General features: G+C 61.5%; 1 protein-coding gene across 1 annotated transcript in view; it reads left to right on the top strand.

The window, feature by feature from the left end:
* schlank (ceramide synthase schlank) overlaps window positions 1–23,482 on the top strand; it is a gene marked incomplete at its 5' end in the record, with an annotated part of 31,808 nt that extends 8,326 nt beyond the window's left edge. The window contains 9 exon segments of the mRNA XM_037219125.1: window positions 3,548–3,668; window positions 4,065–4,177; window positions 8,169–8,277; window positions 10,096–10,188; window positions 10,712–10,840; window positions 16,268–16,386; window positions 18,243–18,317; window positions 20,886–21,030; window positions 21,540–23,482. Of these exon segments, the coding sequence (XP_037075020.1) occupies window positions 3,548–3,668; window positions 4,065–4,177; window positions 8,169–8,277; window positions 10,096–10,188; window positions 10,712–10,840; window positions 16,268–16,386; window positions 18,243–18,317; window positions 20,886–21,030; window positions 21,540–21,698 (1,063 nt within the window). The 3' untranslated portion in view covers window positions 21,699–23,482.
* Window positions 23,483–25,915: the final 2,433 nt, after the last annotated feature.

Genomic DNA, 25,915 nt, shown 5'->3' with positions numbered 1-25,915 from the left:
GCTGGACCTAGCGAGCGTTCTGGCACGGGCACGAGCCGTGCTCGGCGATGAGCGCGTCGCTGTGGCGCGTGCAGAGGCGCCTCCGCGAGCCCCGGCGACGCGCTTGGCGAGACGCCCACTGCGGCGCTGCTGGACGTGCGGGGAGTCGGGCCACGTAGTCGTCGCATGCCCGCGGCGTCGGACGGGAAGCGAGTCGGGGGACGCCGCGTCAGCGCGAACGCCGTCTCCCCGCCACTGAGGGGCGCTGCCCATCACCTGGCTGAAGGTGGACGGGCGGACGGTCGGGGTGCTGGTGGACGCGGGCTGCGCGGACGCGCTCGTGTACGCTGACCGCTGCGAACAAGGAACACCGCGGACGGTGAGAGTGGCCACGATTGGCGGCCGGGAACTTGGATGCTGCGGAACCGGCAGCATGGTGGTTAATACCAAGGACCGTCGAGTGACGCTCGAGATCCTGGTAGTGCCGTACCGACCGCTGGGTGTTGACGTCGTGCTCGGCATGGGTGGCATCACTGCCCTGGGAGGTATCAGCGTGCGGACGCCGATAGACGTGCGGTTCTGTGCGGCGGCAGCTGTGACCCAGCGAGGCCTGGAGGTGGATGCAGCTGACTTTGCGGCGGGGTTTAGCGGCGAGCAGCAGGCGTGGACCGGGCGGATGCCTGGAAGTGGACGGATGCCAGCGCTAGTGCTGCAGATGGCGGTGGATGGACAGCCATGTAATGTGCCGCTTGACACCGGTCGCACAGACAACATCGTGAATGAAGGGCGGTGTAGGCGGTGGACGCCGCGCCGTATCGTGAAACGACGGTAGGAGGCGGCACGCTCGAGTGCCGGGGCGTCGGCGAGATGACAGTGTTGAGCGCGGGGCGTCCGGTGACGCCCTCGGCTCTGGTGGTAGCGATCCGCCCGATAGGGGTGGACACAGTGATATTGGTATGAGGGGCATCGCCGCTCTGGGCGGTGTGAGCGTCCGGACGCCGGCGGACGTCAGACTTGGCTCCGCGACCGGTGGGGCGACGAGATGGGCCTCCCGCGGCTGCTGGAGCGGTGGAGCAACCTCCCGCGGGCGGTGGAGCGACGGGTCGGTCTCTCGCGGCCGGTGGGGCGATGGAGCGGTCTCCCGCGGCCGGTGTAGCGACGGGTTGGCCTCCCTAAGCCGGTGGAGCAGCGGCCGGCCACAGCCAGCCGCTGCGTGGCTGAAAAGGCGTGCGAACGCAGTGACCGACGGCTGGGATGACGTCACGGTTGACGAGATCCTGCACGCCCAGATCGGACACGTGTGCGAGCGCCTGTCATCTGTAGACCCAGCGCGCGGCCAGTGATGCTGAGCCGGAGGCTGCGCGATCGTTTGGACCGACGCCAGCTCGATCGCGGCCGGTGTCGTCGAGACGCCGGACGGCGGCGTGATGGAAGATGAATGTTGGCTGCGACCTGAGGAACTTGCCGCAGATCACATCAACATGGCAAAGCTGGACGTCACCATCCGTGGGCTAAATCTGGCCATCACCTAGGGCGAGAGAAGTCGACCTGAGGACGGTCTTGGCCGCGGCGCATCGCTAGACCTGCGACGCCCTTAGCGGCCGCGCGCCCCTCCGAACGCGCGCGGCTGGGGAGATGCTTATCCGTCGACGCGTGGGCATCATCCGGCAGCTGGTGGATGAGCTGAGCCTGACGCTGACAGTCGCGCTGGTGTGGTCGGATGAAAACCTAGCGCATACTCTGACCCATGTCCCAAAGGGATGGCTGCGCGGGACTCAGGTAGACGATGTGCCAGCTGGGATCCTGACACGCACCGGGGGTGCAGGTGCCATGGGACGTGCCAAGAGTATCCGCATCGGCTCCAGTGCGGCAGCTGCCGCCGTAAATGATGGTGCTGATGCGGCGGAGGGCGGCGATAGCATGGACACCGAGGCGCAGATCATGGCTGCACACGAAATTGCCGGCCATCCAGTTGATGACCTCGTCTGGATGCGCCGCCGTGGTACGCGATGTACCGCAACATCTCGGCAGGGCGTCGTCACGCGGATCGTGTCATCGCAAGTGGCCGAAGTGGATGGTGCACCGTGGCACGTGCGGGATCTGCGGCCTCGGTACAGCGATGCATCACGATGTGACGCCAGTGACAAGAAGGACGACGGACCCCCATACCTGGCCGCGGGTCCGTCACACCAGGAGGCCTCTGGCGCAGTCGCTGACAACCCGGACAACGCGGAGCACGCACCGACGGTGGCTGGGACGGAACCGGTGGGCATCCTGGCCCGTCCTGAGCAGTCGGCGGAAGAAGTCGCGACGATGCCGCTGCGACGCAGCCAGCGTGTGCGCCGACAATCGGGCCAGCTTTATGGGCAGAGTGTGTCGAGTGATTGGATAGCATGACGGGTGGTGTGAGAGTATGATCTTTGAAGATCAGGGGTGGGTGTAGCGGTGGACCATGCCCCGAGACTGTGTGTCAACATGTATGCCGAGTGGGACGATGATTCATGTCTGATGAGTAAGGAAAACAGTCAGGGCTCGGGGCGGCGCGTTACCCCGTAGGCACGCCGGCAGGGGTGCGTCACGGTGGCGCCGGCCAGTCGCACGCAGATCGTGTTGCGTGGATGAAACTTGGAAGGAGTATAAGAGGTGCTGCTCGGGCGCTTGGGGTGAGTCTCCCTGTCGGCGTTGCGTGCGGCAGTTCGCCGTTGTGTGTGGGGTGGTACAGCCGAGATGTGACCACCGAATACACTCGACCCAGGGATTGGGGATTACCAGGGATTCGGTATTCATTATGGATGGTCATAAACAAATTTCGGCCCTCGAAATTGTCGAGTTACGTTTCAGAAATATCTGGCGCGAACGTCTTCCGTGTGATAACAATATTGTCGCATGGCACGGTGACGGACCGGCTTACCTGGTCCCGGCCAATATGCTATTATGGCCAAGCCTGACATCCACCTGTTAGATGCCAGTGCCGGGCAGGTCACCGAATCGGACGGCAAGTACGCGCCTATTGCGAACACCGCCATTCGTCGGTGTTATCTGAAGACGCCAGATCGGATTCCCCCTACTGTGCGTCGTTACTTTCTCGTCGCATGCAGAACATTACTTCTATCACATCCCTCTATATGTCGATTGTATACCCGCCAATGGTCGGTAATGGTATCAGTAATCAGTCATGGTCATGCAATCGACATATGGAGGAATGTGATAGCAGTAATGTTCTGCATGCGACGAGAAAGCAACGACGCACGGTAGGGGGGAATCTGATCTGGCGTCTTCAGATAACGCCGACGAATGGCAGTGTTCGCAATAGGCGCGTAATCGCCGTCCGATTCGATGACCTGGCCGGCACTGGCATCTAACAGGTGGATGTCACACGCACGGACTGGGTGCTGAGTTGACCAAACTCCGTCAACGCCAGCTGGTGACGGGGCCGCCATCAGGTGGTGACCGATCCCGGTTGACAGGACGTCACTGCCGGCCAGCACTGGGACCCTCCGCTGGAGCGTGCGATCCCGCCTCGCCGCCGCTCTTGACACGCCGTCCGGGCGCCCGTCCTCTCCGGCAGGTTCGTGTGGGCGCCGGTCGGCAGGTCCATGGGCCTGAAGGCCATGCGGCCCAAGCGGGTGGCGTACAACGAGGTGCTCGAGGACGCTTACAGGAAAAACCGCCGCGTCTCCCACAAACAGGTATGCCGCGGGCCCGCACCGGTACCGCCGCGTCTCCCACAAACAGGTATGCCGCGGGCCCGCACCGGTGCGCCCCTCCCCTCGCCCTCTCCCTGGCTGTTGGCCGGCACCGGTGCCTCCCTCCCCTCGCCCGCTCCCCGGCTGTTGGCCTGCACCGGTGCCTCCCTCCCCTCGCCCTCTCCCTGGCAGTTGGCCGGTGAGCCGCGCGCTGGCCGGCCGTCGGGTGTGCAGCCTGGCGTTTGGCGATCGAAGGATTTCAGAGCTCGACTTTGCCCGTCCGGCGTCTGGAGGCGGGCGGACCGGGCCGGTGCCGTCGCTGTTGCCCCTCTGGACGGGGGTCCGTGCGGCGGTGGTCGGGGTCGGCCGGCGGCTGACGGTCCGCTCGGTCGCCGATAGGTGCGCCAGCTGGCCAAGGAGCTGGACTGGTCGGAGCGGCAGGTGGACCGATGGCTGCGACTGCGCAAGCTGCAGGACTCGCCTAACAAGCTGACGCGCTTCACAGAGACGGGGTGAGTGTCGGGCGGGGTGGGACACTCCGCGGTCGGGGTCGCCGCCGCAGCCGGAGGGGCCTGTGGTCAGCCGTGGCCGCCCGCCGTACGCCGGACTCCGGCTCCGGTCGGGCAGGATGGCGGGCAGCGGTTTCACTTTGTATGCTTTTTTTAGGGTGGGGGTTGAGCCCCTCCACCCCAATGCTGACTTGAGTCCCTCAATGCTCCTCTGAGCCTCTCCCAATGCGTATGGACGAAACAGGGGAATACCGCACCAAAGAAATGCAGAAAATGCATCTGCCTGAAAACTAGTGCTACGCAGGTACCGAACCACATTATTATGAATATAATTTTCATGTTGTATCCAATACTGTCCTGTAGCACATGCGTCATGTTTGTGTTACGCTAGCTTCCTTATATGTCATGCCAGTCTGCAAATGTGGGCTGGTTTTTACGAGATAATTCGCGTAGATAAGACTAAAAAAGCCGCTGCGCTACGCGGTAGCTGTTTAAAGCACAGGCTTCTCCAGGCAAAGGAAAGCCGACGATTTCCTCATGGGCGATTATCCGTTTAACCTTGTGAACACCGATGCGTCCCACCCCACGTATGAGGCGACCTTGAGCTTTGGAAGGTTCAGTGGCCTGTCCACGTGGACGTGGTCCCTGATGTTTCCACACGGCGTGAAGTCCTCAGTGAACAGGCGGGGCGAAGGAGAGGCCGCAATGCGCCAGTCTTAAACTGATGTATATCGCAGCCGAATGGTTCTCGAACCAAACCAGTGGGACCCGTGCCGGTTGCGGTGTCACCCCATCCTGCTGAAGCCACTCCTCGTCCCGATCGATGCCGTAAAAACATCCCAAGGCCGCCCAGAGGGTTATCAGAGCGGTAGCCATGTATTGCCCTAAGGTGGTTTGGACAGAATCCTCGTTCGCATTCTCAAGGAGGCGTCTTCTGTAGAGTCACGGCTTGACGAATGTGGGATCACTGATGACTGTCAATGTATTGATAATATTTCACGATTAAGTGGTCGTTTGAATGTCACAAAATGTTTGATTGTGCAAGAAATGCATAATAGTTTTGTGCTGATGATTAGCGCAAGTGCATTTGTCACTCTTGAACAAAACTTGTGTAACATTTATCGGAGCCGTACTGTATAAACGGTAATTTATTTTGGCACAGTCGGTTTTTTGCCTTTCTACGACTTATTTTCAAATCTCACATTGCTGTCATGTTAAACCGAGAACTTGCCTCTTTGTTAAACCGGGAACTAACGTCACAATTAGGAGAACTTTCTCACCGTTCCCGGATGTCTGTTCTCACGGAAACGAAGAGCTATTTTAGCGCGGCTGTAGGCCTGGAGGTCAGAAGACTCACACCCGCTTCTCGCATTTGTGATATAAGAACGGCTTTCTTAGTAGCCCCGGGGCGTGCCGAATTGTAACGCGTAATGTTGGGAGCGGTTTTCTGGTCAGTTTTTGCTGAGATTTAGTCCGCCGGGCCCTCTGATTGGATGTATGTCTGGGATGAGCGCTCACATTGAGCAGCGCTGATTACGTGAGCCCTAACCCCACCATTCAGTCGTGAAATACTGTGTGAGCGGCAGAATGTTGCGGCGAAGGCTCACTGTGCCGCCATGCTCAGCACGGTTGACCCGCCCTCAGGCGTCGCCTGCCCGTTAACGGAGCCGCTGTCCCGACAGCAGCCTGCCTCAGTCACGGACAAACAACGAACGCCTAAAGCGACTTGAACCCACTCCGCCACCGGTGGGTGGATCGGAAAGCAGGCGGGCGTTCTATAAAACTGAGTTATTGGGACCGACTTAAGTGCATTTTGGGTCCCGGGCGGTTTTAAGTACAGTTTGACGGTAAATATTCCACTTGGATTATTTACTGTCGTGACAGCACAGAAAGGGTGCGAAGGAATTGAATCAAAACATTTTTTTGCGGTATGCTCAAGAGTGAAAGAATATCACGGTGGTGTTAATAGTTTTGCAACGAAACGTGACCATGGGCACAGCGTCCAAGCGTCCAGTTTTACAGTCCAGTATGCTGGAGGCAGATTATTTTCAACATCCGATATCGCTGCTTACAGAACTGCGCTGGTATTCACAGCGTCATTAATGCCAAGGGTGCAGCCGGTAAATCCCGTACACAGGTGATGCAAATGCATATGTCGCACAATGATTCACATACAATAGGGTGAGAAAGATTAGTGAGTATTCGTGCTTGCGGTCCGTCCGTTTCACCAACCTGACCGCAGGACCAAGATATGCCAGAACCTTCCACAGCTGGCTGATCCGCTGTGTTATGCCGTGCTGGCCAAGCCTCCCCCCCCCCCCCCCCCCGCTCTGCGGTGCAGGCAGCTGAAGCGGTCGTGCGCTCCACACCCGACACGCGGCCGGCGGTTACCACATACTCGTCAGGTCGTGCGCGCGTGCCAGCGGCCATGTCGCGCTGGGCCGCCGCCGCCGGCCCGGCCCGGCCGGGGATGAGCCGGCGGCGCGTGGAGCTCGGCCGTCCGCCGGCTGGTCTTTGTCGCGCCGCGCGACCACTATAACCCTGCTGAGGCCCGCCTCCCGGCCGCCGGCGTGTAGGAACGACGCGTGGCGGCCGGCGCCTCCGGTAAACACTGGCGCAGGGGACGGGTCCAGGCGGCGCGGCCTCACAGGGCGCGCCGACGCTGTGCGACGAACCTTGGACGGGATTCAACTGGGCGAGCGTCACGCGGCGGCGCGGCGGAGGCTGCGCGCGGCCGGCGCACGTTCGGCACGGGATGAGCTCCGGGACCCGGAAGGCTCGTGTACACGCCGCTCTACACCGCCGCCGCGTGGCCGAGCTGAGCCGCCACCGATCAGCGGGCTTCACCAGCGGCCCGGTCTCCGTCTCCGATCTGTGCGGATGCCGGCGCCGGCGTCTGAGGTTCGCCGCCGCAGCCGGCGTGAGGAGCCGCACCTGCGCCGCCCGCCGCCGCCGTCGCCGCCTGATTCATCTGTGTACGTCACGCTTGCGCCACTGCTGCGTGCCGCCGCTGGTCTCTCACCATCGATTTTGGCCGCGTCGTGGCCGTCCGTAAACGGGCGCTGGGTCACGCCTTCGATGACACGCGCCGGGGGCGTGGTCGCCGGTGCGTGATGTCATGCATCGCGGCAGGGCCGCCGTGCGCGTCTCACCTCGGGTCAGGACGAGCCATACGTGGCGGCTGCGGCGGTGTGCCGAATGACCGTGCATTGAGCGCCGGCGCCGAAGCCGTAGCAGCAGGCTGAGCGCGGCTCTTCTGGCCGCTCGCGTGTTGGAGCCGGCTTGGGGAGCCGTGCGCCAGAACAGCGCGGCCGGGCCAGCGGCGGCCCCGCGGCGGGCGGGTCGAAGCTGGCGCTGGTCGACAACGCTGAGACGGGTGCCTGCTCTGCTGGCTGGCCGCGAGCCGGCCGCGGCGCCCGATGACGGCGGTGTCGAGTGGGCACCGGGAGGGGGCTGACAGGTTGGTGTGGGAACGCCTGCCGCTGGAGGCCGGCCGGGCCGGGCTGCCGTCCGAGGCGCCCCATTGGCGTGGCGTTTTCGCTAGACGGACCCGTCGCGTGCCGCCAGGCGGCAGCCTCTCTGGAGAAGGCCTGACCGCGACGGTGGCGGCGGAGCACGCCGGCGCGGCCAGCGTAACGGCGGGAGGCGACGGCTGGGGATGCGCGGCCGCCCGGCCGCATTGATCGTGCTCTGTCCGGTGCGGCGAGTCCCGGGGAGTGCCCCGTGCGTCATCACGCGTTGGCTCAGAGGGTGGTGGCGCCACGCGTCCCCCCCCCCCCCTCGGACTCCGCCGGCTGGAACGCGCTGCCCGTCGGCCCGTCGACGCATTTGGCGCTGCGCGGACCATGACAGGCTCTGTCATATGTCAAGCGATGTGCTGCGGAGCTCGTCCACACTCGACCGGTCTCCGGGAACATAGCTTCACCGGTGCTTTGCGTCGCTCACTGCGCGCCGCGCGGCCTCTGATCTGATGCGCCCGTCCATCCCGTTCCAGGTGGCAGTTCACGTACTACCTGGCGATCTTCTGCTATGGCCTTCACACGCTGTGGGACAAGGCCTGGTTCTGGGAGATCCGGCACTGCTTCTACAACATGCCGTTCCACGTGAGTGCCGGAACAGAGCCGTCCGGCCTTCGGCTGCCGCGGCCGGCCGACGCCTGTGCGATGGATCGATCTTGGCTGATAAGCGCCAAGGTCTGAGCGGATCGGCTGCCGCGATAACGGCGCCGTCTGCATGTGCAGACCGCACCACCACGGCGGAGCACGGCCGGCCCGAGAGTGGTAAGGCTCGGCTGGAGTGTTGCGTCGGGCGGGGTCGGGTCGGGTCACACGCCGGGTCAGGTCGGGCCGAACGTCAGGTCGGGTCACGACGCTGAGAGGCCGCCCCTCTGCTCTTCCCGCCGTCTCGTCGGCCGCTGCCGGTGTCCCGGGGTCATGTCCTCCCCAGGGCTGTCCGCCGTCAACGCCTCAGCCGCCAAACGCCGCTGCCACTGGCACGGGCGAGCCCGGCTGGATGGTCCCTGGTCATCGTCCGAGCTTCGCCGCCTCCTGTGGCGATAGAGCCGGGCCGCTCGGGCCGCGAGCCTGTGCGGTGTGGTGGGGGTCAGCCCCCCGCACAATGAAGTCGACTCGGCCGCCACTCTTTTGTAGCAGTTTTTTTTTTTGCGTTCGGCCCGGTTCGGATCACCGGCGACACCGCGGGCCAAGCCGCTGGTGCATCGTCCGTGGCTGCAGTGAAAGCTGGTGCAGCACACACCGCACGATGTATATGGCAAGTTCCGGTCGTCATTGCCACGTGACGAATGCATGCCATTCTGCCCCATCGTGATGTGTGATGATGTTTGCAGTGTGTCGGGGCGCGGCGCGTGTGGATCGTATCGACCCATTGTCGGTATCTTGATGTGCAGTTAAAAATGTGCCATGGAGTGTCGGTGAGCTCGCTGTGTACACACCCACACCCAAGTGTAGCGTCCTGGCGTGTCATCACGGGCTGTGGCCGCCTGAATGTCTTCGGTCGGAGGGCGCGCGGTCGGCCGCCGGTGTCGGCCGTGCGTGTGAACGCCGCCGGCGGTCGTGAGCCACGATCGACCGCCGGCTGGGCGGCCCCCGCTGCTCGGCAGGGGCGTGGCGCCAACACGGCTGCTGCTGGCGCCCGGTCACTGTAGCCCAGCGGCGAGCCAGGTCAGGGGCGGCGGGTCAGGTCAGGGGCGGCGGGCTGAGATCAGGTTAGGGGAGCGGGCTGGGATCAGGTCAGCGCTGGCCCCTTCGTGAGGTCTGCTGCCCGGTCCGTCTGTGGGCACACGGCCTCGCTGAGACCCCCGTCGGCGGGGACCGTGCCGCACTCGGCGGAGCCCCAGGGGATGGCGCAACTGATCGGACCGCGTCTGGGGCCCGGATGTCACGTCCGCAGCGCGCTGTCGACGGGGGGGGGGGGGGGTCGCTGCGCAAGTCTTGTCAGCGATCGGGAGATCCGAGGCGCTAACGGCGGCTGGTCGTCAGCGCCTTGGGTGAAGGAATTGCTGGACTGTGTGTAGTTACGCCTGTTGTGAGGTACCAGGAGTCGACATATTGACGTCATGTGATCCCGAGATGTGCGCCCAGTCGTCATTAAAAGCCAGTCAGCCTCGTGACGCGGTGCTCGGGCTTTCTATTGTTATGTCTGCTGTGCGCGATGACTCATGGCTATGTTACGCCTCGTGCTGCAAATGCAGCGGCAAGCACGGCAAGCCTCCACGACTGGCATCAGCATTCTTATTATGATACCGGATGAAGAATACGACTTCCTTCAGCGTTTTTTTTTTTTTGCGTTCCCTAACCAGCTCCCACGTTGCCAGCACGTGTCATTGTCTGCAGCGGTGAGGTCTGTTGCATTCGGCTGAGCTGTGTACATCATTTATTGACCGCGGCGTTGTCCTGTTGCAGCCCATTGACAACGACGTCTGGTGGTACTACATGCTTTCGCTCGGCTTTTACTGGTCCATGACGTTACGACACTTCTTCGACGTGAAACATAAGGTATGTGACACATCTGCTGCCATATTGAAGATGACCCGTTCTATGCACCACTCGGCCCCTTCAGTTGCCACTCAGTTGTAAGGGGCTGGAAGGACTTTCGCTGGCCTTGGAAGTTCCCCTCAGTTATTTGTCGTCACACGGAAAGTTTCAGTGGGCTGGACACCTGTGTGCTGCGGCGAGGTGCAGTGGACCGTCAGCCGATTGATCGCTTGGCTTGCATCTCGTTGAGTTTAGGAGAGCAGGCCGTTGCACCGCTGTGTCCGCGTGTACCCCGGTGTCCGACGTTACACCTGAGTGGAAACGAGTTGCCGTCTTTATGTCATCTGTTGTTTTGTTTCACCAGCCGGTGAGCCTGCCAGCTGTGGGGGCTATCCGCTGGTGAGGGCCAACGGTTGGGCTCCATCACCAAGAGTCGGTCAGTGGCCACGTGGGCGCGTGCCTCCCATCTCCGTGCCACTGACCCTGGTCCCAGCCGTGCTCCATGACCGCACCTGACCACGCCTCCCCTTGCGGCCGCCGGCAGGACTTCTGGGAGATGCTGCTGCACCACGTGGTCACCATCAGCCTGCTGTCCTTCTCCTGGGCGTGCAACTTCACCCGCATCGGCACGTTGACGTTGATCGTGCACGACATCTCGGACATCTTCCTACTGGTAGGCGTCGCGTCGCGTCGCGTCGCGTCGCGTCGCGCCGCACCGCACCGCACCGCACCGCACCGCACCGCACCGCGCCGCGCCGCGCCGCGCCGCTGGCGCCGGCCGGACGCGACCGCTGCGGCGCAGCCGCCGGCCCGTGTGACGGCGCCCCGTAACGATTGTGGCGTGACACGCTGGTGACCGGTGCCGCCCGCCAATGGCGGAGGCGCGCCGCCGGTCGAAGCGATCGACCCGGCGGCCGTGGGGAGACGTGTGTCGATAACCGGAGGGCGGCGCCGCTCGGGCTCGCCGACGATCCTCCCGGCCGCCGGAGCCGCCACACCGCGCTGATGAAACAGCCGGCTGGCGGCAGCGCCGGTGACGCCAGCGGGCTCGCTCCGGTTCTCCAGCAGCCGCCCGCCCTGCCAGAAGCACCGTCGGCTGAGTGGCCGGCGGTCAGGATGGCCGGAGTGGGGCGTGTCGGCGGCGACCGGTCTCGCTGTGCGGCCGACTTTCCGCAGCATTGACGGGCCCCGGCCGTGCGGCGCCGTCCGGAGATGCCGGCCCGAGATAGCGTATCGGTCGGACCGGGGTCGACTCGAGCGGTCAGCGTCCACCCGCCTGGGGTTCGCCGGGGACTGCGCCGGATAGTGGCCCCGCTGGGAGATAGCACCGCCGGCCGGCAGATGCTGGGATTGGTCCGGGATGGCGCGGCGGCCGACCTCATCTCCGCGCGATGCGAAGCGCGTGACCTCGGTATGGTGCCGCCCAGGTCGGGTGACGGGATGCGGACTGTGGAGCTCTGAAGGCAGGCCTGCGCTCCCGTATCCCGCTGTGTGCCTGTGGGGGGAGGGGGGAGGCGGGCGGGGCAGCCGTCGCTGCCAGCGGCGAAACACGCGCCGACACTGGCCGCCGGCTGGCAGCCTCGGTCCGTGCGGGCGCCCCTGCGCTGCTGGCCGGATCACCGTGCGGAGCCCGACAGCTCCAGGTGACACCATGTGGAGCCCTGACGGCTCCAGGTGACTGGTCACGCTTGACAAAACCGCGTATCGGCGCTCGGCTCGTCCTGATGGTCGACACCGCCGGCGCGCGCCAACACGGCCCGTGAGTAGGCGTAATGGGCTCGGGCTGAGCGAGCGGCGACTGCGCTGATTTGGCCGGCTGGCGGCGCCGTTTGCCGGCCGGGGTGACCCGACGACACCTGGGGACCCGTGGCAGCTGGCAGCGACAACGGGGCCGTCTGGTCGGCCGCCAGGCGGCGCCCAGTTAGGCAGCTCGGTGCCGGCTGTTATCTGTTGGACACACGCTCACAAACACACACAGGTGTGCCGCCTCTTCAGGCGGCGATTGAGTGAGCGATAATGAGTCCTTAAGTGGGACAATAACTGGGCCTAGTACGGACTGATTGTTCGTTGGCGCCGGGTATTTTGTACAAAGAATAAGCTGAACGCCTACTGCAGAGAAGGCGATCGGGCTAAGTTCATTGATGTGGAAGATTGCTTGACGTGCTGGCAAAGGCCCCTGCAATGCGTCTTCGTAGCACATTGTCGCTAGGTTCGGAGTTTTTATCCAACCACAAACACTGTCTTGTTCTCGCACGCTGACAATGTTTGCTGGATCAACCTTGCATTGCAAGTGTGTTTTCTACATCGACTCGGAGCCAACATAAACATGGCACGCAGCTGGCCAGTTGCCAGCTTGTGTCCTCCTTCCATTTCTACATCGGCTCGGAGCTAACATAAACATGGCACGCAGCTGGCCAGTTGCCAGCTTGTGTCCTCCTTCCATTACGTCTCACGCTGTTTTGCCAGCTTGTGTCCTCCTTCCATTACGTCTCACGCTGTTTTGCATGCTCAGATCTCCGCCTTCTTCAGAAGGTCTAGAAAAACTGTTGTCGTTATTTTGCTGTGGAACCACCTGCCAGTGGGCTGTACAGGAGGCGTCTCTGAAGTCTCTCGTGGTCCTAGCCCTGTCAAGCTATTGGCTGAACGTCTTTGCGGGGTGCCGCCATGACAGCCTGCCTTTCTGGGAGTCCCTGTCGGGCCTTCGCGGGCCTCTCTGGAAGTCCTCCGTCCGGCCGTGGTGGGCCTCGCTGGATCTCCCTTGTCGGGCCGCGGTGGGTCTCCCTGGAAGTTCCCTGTCGGGCCGTGGTGAAGCTTTGGGGAGTCCCTGTCGGGCCGTGGTGAACCTCCCGAGGGAGTCCCTGTCGGGCCGTGGTGGACCTCTCGAGGGAGTCCCTGTCGGGCCGTGGTGGACCTCTCGAGGGGGTCCCTGTCGGGCCGCGGTGGACCTCTGCGTCTCACTTTCTGTTGCAGCTGTCAGGCCGCGGTGGCGGCCGTCACCCGGACGCCGTTCTGTGTGTTGTGTGACGACGGCGCCGAGCGTGGCAGCGGGCAGCACCGACGTCAATGCCGGCGAGGGGGAGGGGGGGGGGGGGCAGTGGTGACGGTTGCAACGTCGACGGCGCTGCAAGCACCTCTGCGCACCTTGCGGCGCCGGGCGGCGCACGGGAGGCATCTCCCTCTCGAGATGCCCCACCGCCCCGCGACGGGGAAGGGACCTTCCTCGCCACCGAGTAAGAGCGACCGCAGGTCAAAACTCCTGCGCGTGTTTCGAGTTAAAGCGATTTCTGGGAGTGGTAGACTCCCCCAGTAGGCGTTACGTTGTGTTGCGTCAGCATCAGCGGCGTGCTGGCGTTAATGTTGGCCTGTGATCGCCAGCGGGCTGGTGCCCCCATCCCTGCCGGCATGCGCGGCCAGTGATGCCGGGGCGTCTCGTGCCATCCAGACTCTGCACGATCGATACACGTGCCGCCTCGCCCCTGCTTGGCACGCCCTCGCCACTGTCTGGCGACTGGGGCGCGTGCCTTATTGGCGACAGCGGTGCACTGCTCCGCCTACCATGAGCAGGGGTTCTGATAGTGTAGTGGTGAAGCTGCGCGTCTGAGAAACTAGAGGTACGGGGCTCGGTTCTCCACGGTGCCCACCCTTCCTGCCAGGGTGAGAGGCAGGCGACGCCATATGGCCCCAGCAGCCGAGCGCTTCGTAAAACCCCAACCTCACGCATAGCAGCCAACAAGCACAACGAATGAGTGCAGGAGTCGAAGCACAGCAATAAAGGAGCCAGTTGTTGATTCAACTCACACATATTGGAACCAGCGGTGATGATGACAAATAAACTCATTTTTTAATATATTTCACGTTATTTTTTATAGAGGCATCGTCATTGATTACCCCAACCACAACAGCGGGGCCGGATATCTATATGCGCACCACACACTCGATCCCTAACTGCCAGCTTGCTCTGTATGCAGCCTCGGCTGTTTTGAGGCGCTGCTTCGCAAATCAACGCGACATATCACTTCGACCCCCCCCCCCCCCCGCCCCTCATCGAGTGGGCGGCGGCAAACGATAAGCGGACGCATTTTTGTCCGCGCAAAACAAGGCGCTGTCAGTTGGTGCGTTGTTGACGCCGTCAGCCGGCCTCAAGGCCAGGGCCGGGGCCCGCCGCGCCGGCTGCTGGCCGCCCGTCTGTGTGTTGATGCCGCGAGCCCGTCTGACGAGCCGGGCCGCGGGCCACAGGGTCCTCGTCGTTCTGTTTGTTGACCGTTCATCTGGCTGGGAAGGGCAGGCTGACGTGGCCCGGCTGTCTCGGGAATCCGTTGCATCTAGCCCCGCCGCCGCCCCGCACGAGCTCCCGGCATGGGGTCGAAAGGCGAGGGATGACAGTCGGTGAACTCGCCGCCGCTCTGACGGCTGGACATGACGGGGTTCTGGGGTCTCTGAGCTCCGCGCAGCATCGCATGGTGTCAAGTGCACAAATATCATACCAAGGCGAGCTGGCACTAGGCATGTGACGTCACTGGTGCTCTGAACCATGCGGTTTGCTTCCATTCCTGTGCGACTCTGTGGGCAGCGGAAGTGCGCAGGATATGTTTCAGCCCCTGTGCACCTCAGTACCTATTCGTTTGGTCTGCCTTTAAATCGATTTCTGTTGTTACCCAATTAGTGTGTATGCCGCTTGTATCCCAGCTGGGAAATCTGGGACGGAGACGAGCAGGAGATCCACCACAAGGATAGAGTCCAGCTTCCCAACTTGGGGGCTAGAAACATTCCTGTATGTGCGATGCCTAGAAAGAAATGCCTTGCAAGCCTCCAATGTCCCTGCCCCGGCTTCTGACAAGTGGCAGAGCTCCTTGAAACCCGAAATATTTTGGGGCTCCTCCCTAGCTGAACGCCAGCTCCGCAACCTTCCAAAACGTCTCGCAACGAAACAGAAAAGAGGAGATCGCAGAGCAGAAACGAACCGGAGAGAGAAAGCTGACAAGAGAGCAGACGCGAAAGAGCAACGTCAAGTACAAGCAAGCTCTATAGAAAGCCAGATCTAGTATCTCCGCTAGATGCTCTCGTATAGCGATATCGCTCTCGCGCGCGCTCTCTAGCGATGCGCTCTCTCTCTAGCGCGCTATCTCTCGCCTCTGCCTCTCTCTCTCTCTCTCTCTCTCTCCTCTCTCTCTCTCTCTTCTCTCTCTCTCTCTCTCTCTCTCTCTCTCTCTCTCTCTCTCTCTCTCTCTCTCTCTCCTTCTCTCTCTCTCTCTCTCTCTCTCTCACTCATCTCAATCTCTCTCTCTCTCTACTCACTCACTCACTCTCACCACTCACTCACTCACTCACTCACTCACTCACTCACTCACTCACTCACTCACTCACTCACTCACTCACTCACTCACTCACTCACTCACTCACTCACTCACTCACTCACTCACTCACTCACTCACTCACTCACTCACTCACTCACACTGGCGCTCTAAACGTTTTCAAATAAGGTTTTAAGCCAAGCAAAGGTTTTGGGGAACCGTATATTCAAACACATCAAAATACAAATATTGAGGAAAGCAATGTCAAGCCGTTAGGAGGCCACGTGAAAAATACTTGGCAAAGCCTGAAAGCAGAAGCCCCGCAGGGCTCACGAACGACATTTCTTGAGTGCGTAGGTGTTAAAACCATGCAAATGAACGCCGATACGGATGAACATGTTTACTACAGTAGACCTTCGTGACGGCCCGTGAAACTGCAGGGCAAAAACCAAACGTTTCGAAAAGCCAAAAGCCAAAAGCAAGCCAAAAGCAAGATTTCTCCTACTTTCCAGCAGGTAGTGTTGGGCTGGTTTGACTCCCAGAAGCGAATCCTCTTATTGTTTCTGGATGTTTTTTTGTGTTAACACTTCAAGTATTTTATTTCCATACGCGCCGTTGTTCCGTTTTCACGCACGTTTCGATCTTTCGCGTTCGTATCTGCTGCGTTCGTCATGTCTTCGGCCGTGCTGTTTGGAGTGGGCTCGGTCGCAGCTGTGTGCGCCAGGACTTTGTGTCAGTCCATGGCGGCGGCAGCGTCATCGCCGCGCCGGCGGCCGTCTGACCGCTGCGCGCCACTCTCCCGTCGGCAGGGTGCCAAGATGTTCAAGTACCTGAACCTACAGATGTGGTGCGACGTAACGTTCGCCGTGTTCGTGCTCATCTGGATCGTGACCCGGCTGGGCATTTACCCCGGCTGGATCCTGTACAGGTGAGAGGTTGAGAGGCGCGGGGCCGCTCCTACCGGGCACCACGCCGCTCGCAGCTCCGCCCTCTCTCTCTCTCTCCCTCTCTCTCTCTCTCTCTCTCTCTCTTCTCTCTCTCTCTCTCTCTTCCTCTCTCTCTCTCTCTCTCTCTCTCTCTCTCTCTCTCTCTCTCTCTCTCTCTCTCTCTCTCTCTCTCTCTCTCTCTCTCTCTCTCTCTCTCTCTCTCTCTGTCTCTCTCTCTCTGTCTCTCTCTCTCTCTCTCTCTCTCTCTGTCTCTCTCTCTCTCTCCCCCTCTTTCTCACTCTCTCATTCACGCTCTCATTCACTCTGTCTTTCTCTCGCTCTGTCGCTGGGCCGGACGCCGTACTCCGGGGTCTGTCGCGCTTCTGCATGACACATGGTCGATGTTTGTGTGCGCGTGGTGCCGATCTCATCGCGACGCGCTTCCGTTGGCGGCCTACGGCGCTGCCGACACGGGGGCGAGCCTCAGGCTGGCCGGGGCACTCACGTGACTGTACGCTGACGAGCCGCTGCCGTCGTTGGGTCGGTCACGTGATGACGCCCGCCACGGACGCACTCTGGCCGCTTGTGACGCTCAGGAAGGTCACGTGACAGCAGCTTGTGAACCGGCCCATCCCGGCGCGTCGTGGCCTGGCTGGTCACGTGGCCCGACACGTCGCCTGAGGGCCGGTGCGGTGTCAGCGGACGGTGCGGTTCGATGGGCCGGGGACGGGTGCATGGCTGGGGTGGACGGGTGTGTCCCCGGCCGGCGTCGGGGCCGGCAGCGCTGCAGAGCCAGCCTCACGGTCTGGCCGGCTGACCGGGCCGGCTGGCGGCGCGGGCCACGCTCGGAGAGCCCGGCCTGGCGCGTCCCCGCCCCGGCCGGCCCAGCCGAAGCAATCAGCGGAGACTGCCGCTTCTGAAAGCCGATTTTTGGGTTGCATCGGACTGCGCCACTCCAGTCCGGCCGGGTGTGCGCGCCGCGTGCCGCCGTTGGTCGTGCGGCTCGGCGCGGGCGCCGGCTGGGGAGGTGGCGGGTGGGGGGTGCTCCGGTGCGGAGCTGGGCGCCCGCATGCAGCTGCGCCGCGGCCCGTATGAGTGCACGCGTTGAAAGCTCGACCGGCACGGCGCACCGTATTCATGTACATGTCTGTGTTTCACAGTTGTATGACCTTTGTATCGCCTAGGCAAGTGTCGGGACCAAGTGGGAGTCGCCCGCGGTTGGTTGTGTGTTTTAGTGCATTCCTGCATTCTTGCCTGTCGGTAGTTTTTAGCTGAGTATGTTCTGTTGAGGTTTTGCAGCGCGCCTGAGGTCTGCGAGGCGGACTGGGCCGGCCCACGGTCTGCTGTGACCTGCATCTGACCTGACCTGACCTGACCTGGCCTGACCTGGCCTGGCCCGTCCCGTGCCCCGTCCTCGCCCTCCTGTCGGGCGGGTCGGGCTCCCGGGCAGCTGTCTCGACCGGGCACCACAGACGCACGGCGCCGGCCGGCCGGCCGGCCGCGTCCTGCCCGGCTCCGGCCTCGGAGGCCTTCCGCCGAGTCTGCCCCGTCGGCAAGATAGCTGAGCCCGTGTTAGAGTTCAAACACTCGAAGCGTGCCACCGGCTGGGTGGCTTGTCCGCCTTCTGGTGACTCCCACTTCAGAATCGACTGTTCAACGGGTGGCATTGGCTGTCGCGCGGCCGGCAGGCCGACGATGCGGGTGGGAGACGCAGGGCACGGGTCGGGTCGGGTCGGGTCGGGTCGGGTCGGGTCGGGTCGGGTCGGGTCAGTCTCCCGGGTCACAGCACCGTCGCTCCGCCCAGTCCTCCGTCGAGTCGTGATCGTCTGTCTGGACCGCGCTCTTTCTCTTTCTCCAGCACGTACCTATTCGACGAACCCCCCACGTGTGCGCTGTTCCCGCGCGGCCTTCCCATCCTGGCCCTGCCCGAACGGTGAGTAGACGCCGCAGCACCCCACCCGCTGGCCTTCCCGCTCCACCTGGGAGCCGCTGTCTCTCTCTTTCTCTTTGGCTGTCACTCTCTGTCACTCACCCACTCACCGTCTCTCTAATGCTGGCTGTGTGTCTGGCCGTCTGGCTCTCTGTCTGCTGGGCTGCGCGTGTCTCTGTGGCACCCTGTGCCCGTCTGACGCTGGGTGGCTGGGCGGCCGGCGCCGGCGCGCGCGCCGCTGGCCGGGGTGGCGGCGCGGCTCCCGCCCTAACCGCCTGCGCTAGCCCTGTAAACGTGGTGGCCGGCGCCCGGGCACGGCTAACGAAACTGACACGACAACACCAGCCCACACACGGTCCGCCCCGCCTCCCTGACCCGGGCACGACCCGCTACCGGCCGGCCGCGAGCAGCAGGCCGCGGCTGCCTGGGGGCACCGGCGCCGCGCGGTGCTGCACGCTCCGACGCGTGCACGTCTGTGCAGGCGTCGCCACATACGGGCAGGTTTGAGGAATTAGGCAGTGAAATTGGGCCCCGACTTCTCAAGGATATTTGGCAGGGATGACGTTTCCGGTGATCACCACGCCAGGATGGCAGTTAGCATTCAAGCGCGCTGCGTGACGCGTCAGAATTGTTTGTTGCTGTCCACTTTCCACACAGAAATCCGCACAGCGGTAGCTACTCACAACAGCTGGTCAGATCAATCAAGAACAGGGACGACCCACGATGATAAATAGGTCCCCGACATGCGACTACGGTCTGCCTCCCGACCATGTTACGCACCTACCAGCAGTGCAGCGCGCACCTCCTCGGACAGGCGTGGATGGTTGGAATATGCCGCGCTCTGGGATGTGTGGCGTGTGGCAGTTCAGGGGGCCGCGCTCTCGGCGCTGACACGGACGGGGCCGTTGTGCCGACTGGCCCGTTCCGCCTCCCACCCCCCAGACCTGCCCACAGCTCGGCCCGCCCCGCCCCGCCCCGCCCTAACCTTCCCAACACGCCCTGCCCTGCCCTGCCCTGCCCTGCCCTGCCCTGCCCTGCCCTGCCCTGCCCTGCCCTGCCCTGCCCTGCCCTGCCCTGCCCTGCCCCGCCCCGCCCCGCCCCGCCCCGCCCCGCCCCGCCCCGCCCCGCCCCGCCTCGCCTCGTGTCCGTTTTCAGGCTTCTCCACCTGCCGTGGCCGTTGACTGCTGTGATTGCCCCTCCAGTCACAGTGCATTGCACGCTCCCCACACGACTCTAGCCGTGCTCAGCGACACGATATCGGTGCTTTTACGCCCAATACTGACCTGCGTGGGGTAGGGTTTAATCTTAGTTTATTTCTTTGAACATCTTGTCGAAATCTGTACCTCTGTTGTTTTTACCAAGATTTTTCCCCTTTTCGTTCTCGTAAGCGAACCGCCCACACTTTTTCGTCCCTGTGTGTATCCTGTCTGTCATGTTCTTGGTATCCCTCTCCGCATCCATTCTTGAATACAGCCGCCCTTTCGGATTTGTTTTTTTTGTCTTGCATCATTCCATCCATGTGATGTAAATATATTTACCCCCCTCCAACCCTGGCATCGACCCCCCCCCCCCCCCCCCATTATTGCCATTCCGTCTGTGCTATTACCGTACTGGCCTGGAGAACACGAGCTTTGGTGCCGCGCGGCGGGCCGTCATCGTGTTATGCTGTCATCCTAACCGGTCAAGCTCATACCGCTACGTTTCACGACACGTATTGCTAGATGCATTATCGGCACACCAAGACAGGAACTAACAAATTTAGGAGACAACAAAATTTAATTCACACGGTGAACGGCACGTGGCTCTGGATGTCGGCGAAACTACCCACGTGCTTTGAGGCAACCCCTTTCCCAATGTTCCTGGGGTTTGAGGCTGGGTCTCCGCGGTTTTTGTAGAAGAAAGCAGGCCTGAAGTTCCCATGTACCCAATGGTGTAAAAAACGAACTCTGGCTCTTGAGTACAATGCTAATTTGTAGTGTGTAGGGGAATAACTCGAACCGCGTTACCAATACCGGCAGACAGGATAACATGTCCACCAAAGGGAATCAAACATCGCCTTCATCTTCCCCGACAGAAATCAAATATAATAAGTGGCGTCACTGATGCCTCTTGCTTTGAATAGGGCTTTGGGAGCTGCTTGGTGTGTCGTCGAAATACGTACATATTCCATAGCCGTCGCCCCAGTTTCGTTCGTGCCCGTTCATTAAGTCAGTTTAGTGTTTTGTTCTCCTGCAATGTCCCATCCTTGGCTCTCCTTGTTTGCCTTTGTATACCTATTGTCATCTACTTCTCTTTCACTTCCTCGTCGCTTTTATTTCTCTTCAGCTCTCACTGTTTCTTCTCATGTAACTCGGTTATTGGTACGCAAATTAACGCAGTTCCATCTCCTAGCCGTAGCCTACTAATCTATTGTGTAATTATGATTGAATTGTCACATTGCCACTGTTCACCTGGCCGTCAGTTGCTGTTTGTGCATCAGTCTGCGTTTGTTCTGTGCTTGCTGTCACCGTCGGCACCGTGTGCTCCCCACGGAGCGCGGCTCCCATGACAGCGGGGTCCAACCGTCCCCAGCACCACCATCGACGCCACCTATATAGTCCGGTTCTTCCCGGCCTATTACATCTTCAACGGCATGCTGATGGGGCTGCTAGTACTGCACTGCATCTGGACCTACTACATTCTGCTGATGGCGTACCAGGCGTTGAACGCCGGTCAGGTAAATGACGGCGGCCGGGCCCGCCGGGCTTCAGCGAGAGCCGGGGACGCCGGCACCGGGACTGGGATCAGCAACGGGCGGACGGGGCCTGGGCCACTCTGCTCCGTAGCCAGGCTCGTGGCCGCTGCCGGCGCTGGGCGGCGGTGGCGACACCGCCAGACGCCCGCTCCACGCCGGCCGGCTGGCCCGTCAGCGTCAGCATCGTCTCTGGTCGCGACCATGGCAACTGATGACCTGTCACAGCTGTACACGCATCCAGCTGGCGTCACAGTCGGGGTGCAGATTCGTGGGACCGCTCTGTTTATCATACACGACAATTACTCCGGCCATGTTGGAAGACATTCAGCTATCTTATCTTTCGTGCGAAAGTGTATGAGGACCCGGGTTCCCAGAATCCACGAATCAACGTTTATCGCTCGCACAAGCCGTTCCTCCGAGACGTGTTGCATCGCTCGACCGCGGAGCGAGGTCTTTGGCATGGTGAACAGACGCCCGTCATGACCCCGCAGATCCAGGGGGACTCGCGCAGCGACTCGAGCGAGGAGGTGAGCAGCAGTAGCGAGGAGAACCAGCTGCCCGCGGCGCCTGCCACCAACGGCTTCATCAAGCACCCGGCGCCGGCCGACGAGGGCGCCGGCACCAGCGCGGCGGCCGGCGGCGACAACTGACCCTGAGCTCGTCCAGCGCCGCCGGACGGCAGACGCGCCGGGGAGGCATGACCCGGCCAGTGTGACCGATAAAAATCAAATGACCCGACGACCAGACCTACTGCTGGCGACTATGTGTGGTTTATTTTTTGTCCGCGTGGCGGCGTCAATGAGTGGCTATGTGGTTTATTTTTGGTCCGCGTGGCGGCGCTGACGAACGTCCGGCGCCCTGTTTGCCACTCGCGTGCGAATGTCCTGTGCTGTGCTTAGTTAACGTGATAAACAGCAGGAGAAATTTGCCGCAGCGGTCCGGCGCCGGGGCCGTTTGGAGAGATGTCCCGCTATTGCTGGGCCGGGGCCGCAAGCCGTCGTGGTATGCTGACTCACTCTCGCTGGCCCCCCGTGTTAGATTCCCGAGGAGTGAGGAGAGATACGCATTTTACTTATTGACTTGCAATCCAGCGTGTACAAATTACTCATAATTGTTTTAGTTGGTGACCTGCCGGAAGAAATTAACGCACGCAGCGTGCGGCGGACGTCCAGCCAGTGCGGGTACGTGTTTGGTCCGGTCCGGTCGGTACGGTCCAGTCCAATCCGGTCCGGTCCAGTCCAATCCGGTCCGGTCCTGTCCAGTCCGGTCCAGTCCAGTCCAGTCCAGTCCAGTCCAGTCCAGTCCAGGTCCGGTCCGGTCCGGTCCGGTCCAGTCCGGTTGGTGCGGTCCAGTCCGTTGTGGTCTGGTGCGTCATGCCTGCCCGCCCGCGACACTCTTCGGCTGCCTGCCCAGCCTGGTCCGGCGGCCCGGGCCGGCTGGGTCGTGTGAGCGTCGGGAAGGACGCAGTGCGAGGGGTCGGTAGGGTTGATCAGGCGGGCGATACGGGCCGCGGCCGAAGACGTGACCACCTCTGCCTGGTCCGCCTCGGCCCCGTGCTATGGCCACATCGGCGCCAGCCACTGCGACAAACCCTTCCATAACGTCGCAGCGCGGTGGCCCGGATGCCGGGCGTCGGGCAGTCTCCGCCTCGGGTGTGGCGCTGCTGGTGGTCCGCTGGCCGGCCCGGATGCCGGGCGTCGGGCAGTCTCCGCCTCGGGTGTGGCGCTGCTGGTGGTCCGCTGGCCGGCCCGGATGCCGGGCGTCGGGCAGTCTCCGCCTCGGGTGTGGCGCTGCTGGTGGTCCGCTGGCCGGCCCGGATGCCGGGCGTCGGGCAGTCTCCGCCTCGGGTGTGGCGCTGCTGGTGGTCCGCTGGCCGGCCCGGATGCCGGGCGTCGGGCAGTCTCCGCCTCGGGTGTGGCGCTGCTGGTGGTCCGCTGGCCGGCCCGGATGCCGGGCGTCGGGCAGTCTCCGCCTCGGGTGTGGCGCTGCTGGTGGTCCGCTGGCCGGCCCGGATGCCGGGCGTCGGGCAGTCTCCGCCTCGGGTCTGGCGCTGCTGGTGGCCCGCTGGCCGGCAGCAATAGCGCCGGCGGGCGGCGGCGGTGGCGCACCGGGTGGTGGTGCGATCCCTCGGCGCGGCCGTTCACCGACGAATCGGCGCACTGTTTCCGGGAATGTTGCCAGGGGGAGGGGCGCCACGCACGTCTCTGGACTTGTGCTCACATTCCACGTCGCCGCGCGTCGCGTCGGCCGGCTGTATATAGGGATATGTTGACGTGTTCGACGACTGCCGCGGCCTTAAGCGCTGATATCGGCCGCGCGGAGGGGCGGACGACACGGCTCGCGTGCTGCCCTGCGCCACATGTGTCTCGATTGCGTGTGTGTGGTTTCGCCTTTATGCAGGTTCTCGTCAATACAGGTATGTCCGAAACTGCAACAGTCTCTGGCAACGAATGCTCATGAAATCCTCAACCGGGAAGCACTGTGGTCAGGTGGAATATCAGGAATAATGCTGATTAAAATGAGAATGTTCGCTATTCCGCTTTTGGTCCGGGAGTTGTGAACAACGCTGCTTGACTAGCGGGGTGGACTAAACAAGCCAGACAGTGCGTGCCTAATCCTGGGTAGCTTCACACCACACCTAAACAATAATCTTTCGCGCAGAAACATCCAACATTTACCGTCAGCAATATACCATCCGTTGCGCGCAAAGAACGAGGTGAATCATGTCGATAATTCCAAAACCTAGGCCTATTTAGGCCAAGTTTGGAAACAAAAGGGATTGATCAAAGCATTCGAAATTCGTGCTTCGTGGCATTTCAACAGAAGGAGCTCGTGGCAAAGTGGCAAGCAGCTCGTGGCAAACGCAGGCTAGTTCATGCATCGCACTGAAAATTAGCTGTCCGGTCCAAGCAAGAGACATCGCTATCAAAACGTGCGTCCGTTGTTCGTGCAAGAAGGGTACAAGGTGACGTTATTCACGCGAGAAACAGTCATGGTGATAATTTGCCGAGCACCGGTTTTGAGTGGCCTTGCTATCTGTGCAGAGATAGCGGTCTGATCTGAGGGCGAGTCGCTGATCTGTGTTGAGTTTGTACCCTCGAGACCCTGGGGGATGTCTGGCCCCTCGGGACAGGCTATTAAGGGCCCGATTCAAGGGCAGAAGGGCTGGCCGGAGAACGACCCCGGCCCGTGGGCTTGGCCCTCAAAAGTCGACTGAAGGAGCTCGCGCTCCTGTCGGGGATTACCGGGCTGATGAAGGTCTTTATGTAGTTCGGTGATTACCGGCTGCGGGGGGCTCATTTTCGAGACAACGGCAAGGCCGGAGTTCACGATTACGTTACTGGCCTCCTGCGCTGATCGGGGTAACTGAAACAGGGTGGCTCCTTGCATTGGTCAGGGGTCCAGAGCGCTAAACAGGGCAGCCTGTGTCGGCAAGGGGCTCCGATTCGACCAGGGGCACGTTTTACTGAAGAGGAACGGGACGGAACCCTGAATGTCAGAGGGCCCATTGAGTTGGCCAGGTTCCTCTGGCTCCGACATTTCAAGGAAATACGAGTTGTGGAAATGAAAAGGTCTACAATGAGACAACGGGGAGGCCCTGCCAGTCACAGGTCCCAGCACTAAACACAGGAGTCCCCAGGCCCGAACCCCGAGGCGGGCCTAGGCCGTTTCAGCAGCGGACCCGATAGGCTTAACTGTGGTCCATATACGTGTCTGGCCGGCTGATTGTTGTCATCATTTTCTTCCCAACCCCTTTTTAATTGATGATTTTGAGATCAACATTCGCACAGCGCTGGATTGCTGCGTGCCCCGACTCCACCTTCCTGCCGTGAAATCCCACTTCTGCGGCAGAACTTTATGGAAAAACTATAATGCACCGTAATGCTTGGTACGGTTCTCCCAACCCTTTGGCCTCCCGAACAATGAATAGCCGCTGGCACCAGCCGCGCGCCATGCAAGTGGGAAGTCAAATGGCGAGCGCACATAGACACAGACAAGAGAATGTGGAGGCCCTCCCCCAGACCACTAACACCCCTACGTGATGAGTTCTCACTGGACAGCGCCCCCTCCCGCTAGTTTCAGAACCGTGACCGCGAGCGTATACATGGTGACTTGAACCCCCATACCGCCACGGGTCGGTTGGAATCGCCAGGAGCCGACGCCAGTTAAGCTGCGGAAGGTGAGAAGTTGCGTTTTTGGTTAAGATTTCAAGCTGTTTTGGTGATTGTTCATGCCCTTCCTCTTGCAATCGGATGTTTTAGCGCTGACATCTGGTCGTTTTACTACTCCAGATTTGAACCGGCACCACTGATGATGCATCACATTGCTAGTGATTAACTGGCCGTTTCGGCTTGCTGATTCAGCCGGTGATCAGAGTATGTATTTTGGTCATGGATGTAGCCATTCTGGTTGTCTAATTAATTTTATCGCTTTTACCTGGGAGCATGAAAGGCCTTGATCTAGCCTGCTATCTGTTGAAACTGGTGGCTTAGCGATCTGAGTCAACGAAAGCGAGAATTTGTAATCAATTAATTTTGTGATTGGCGGAAATACTCCGAGAGACGCAAATGCTCAAAGTGGAGACTGCGTGGTCAGTGAGGCTCAATATTTTGGCTTATATCATCGCTCCGTATTCAAGGCAGATCTGCCTTGAACACAGAACGCTCTTCTGAAAACGGCGACCGGCTGCGCCTCTGTGTTGGGCATGGCTGAGACTGCCGTGCTTTGCAAGGCGGCACATTTGCCCACGTCATGAAATCTCAAATATGTCCTGCCTGGCCGCCGAGAACCGACACCAGCCGCTAAAAACGCTCCAACACGGAAGCCTGCGCTCGAGCGCACCTGATGCGCCGCGCACATCGGATCA

This window comes from Pollicipes pollicipes, unplaced genomic scaffold (assembly GCF_011947565.3).
Source record: "Pollicipes pollicipes isolate AB1234 unplaced genomic scaffold, Ppol_2.1 Scaffold_4295;HRSCAF=5057_pilon_pilon_pilon, whole genome shotgun sequence".
Taxonomy (NCBI): Eukaryota; Metazoa; Arthropoda; class Thecostraca; order Pollicipedomorpha; family Pollicipedidae; genus Pollicipes; species Pollicipes pollicipes.
Note: the sequence above shows the minus strand (reverse complement) of the source record. Positions and strands in the feature narration are given on the sequence as shown.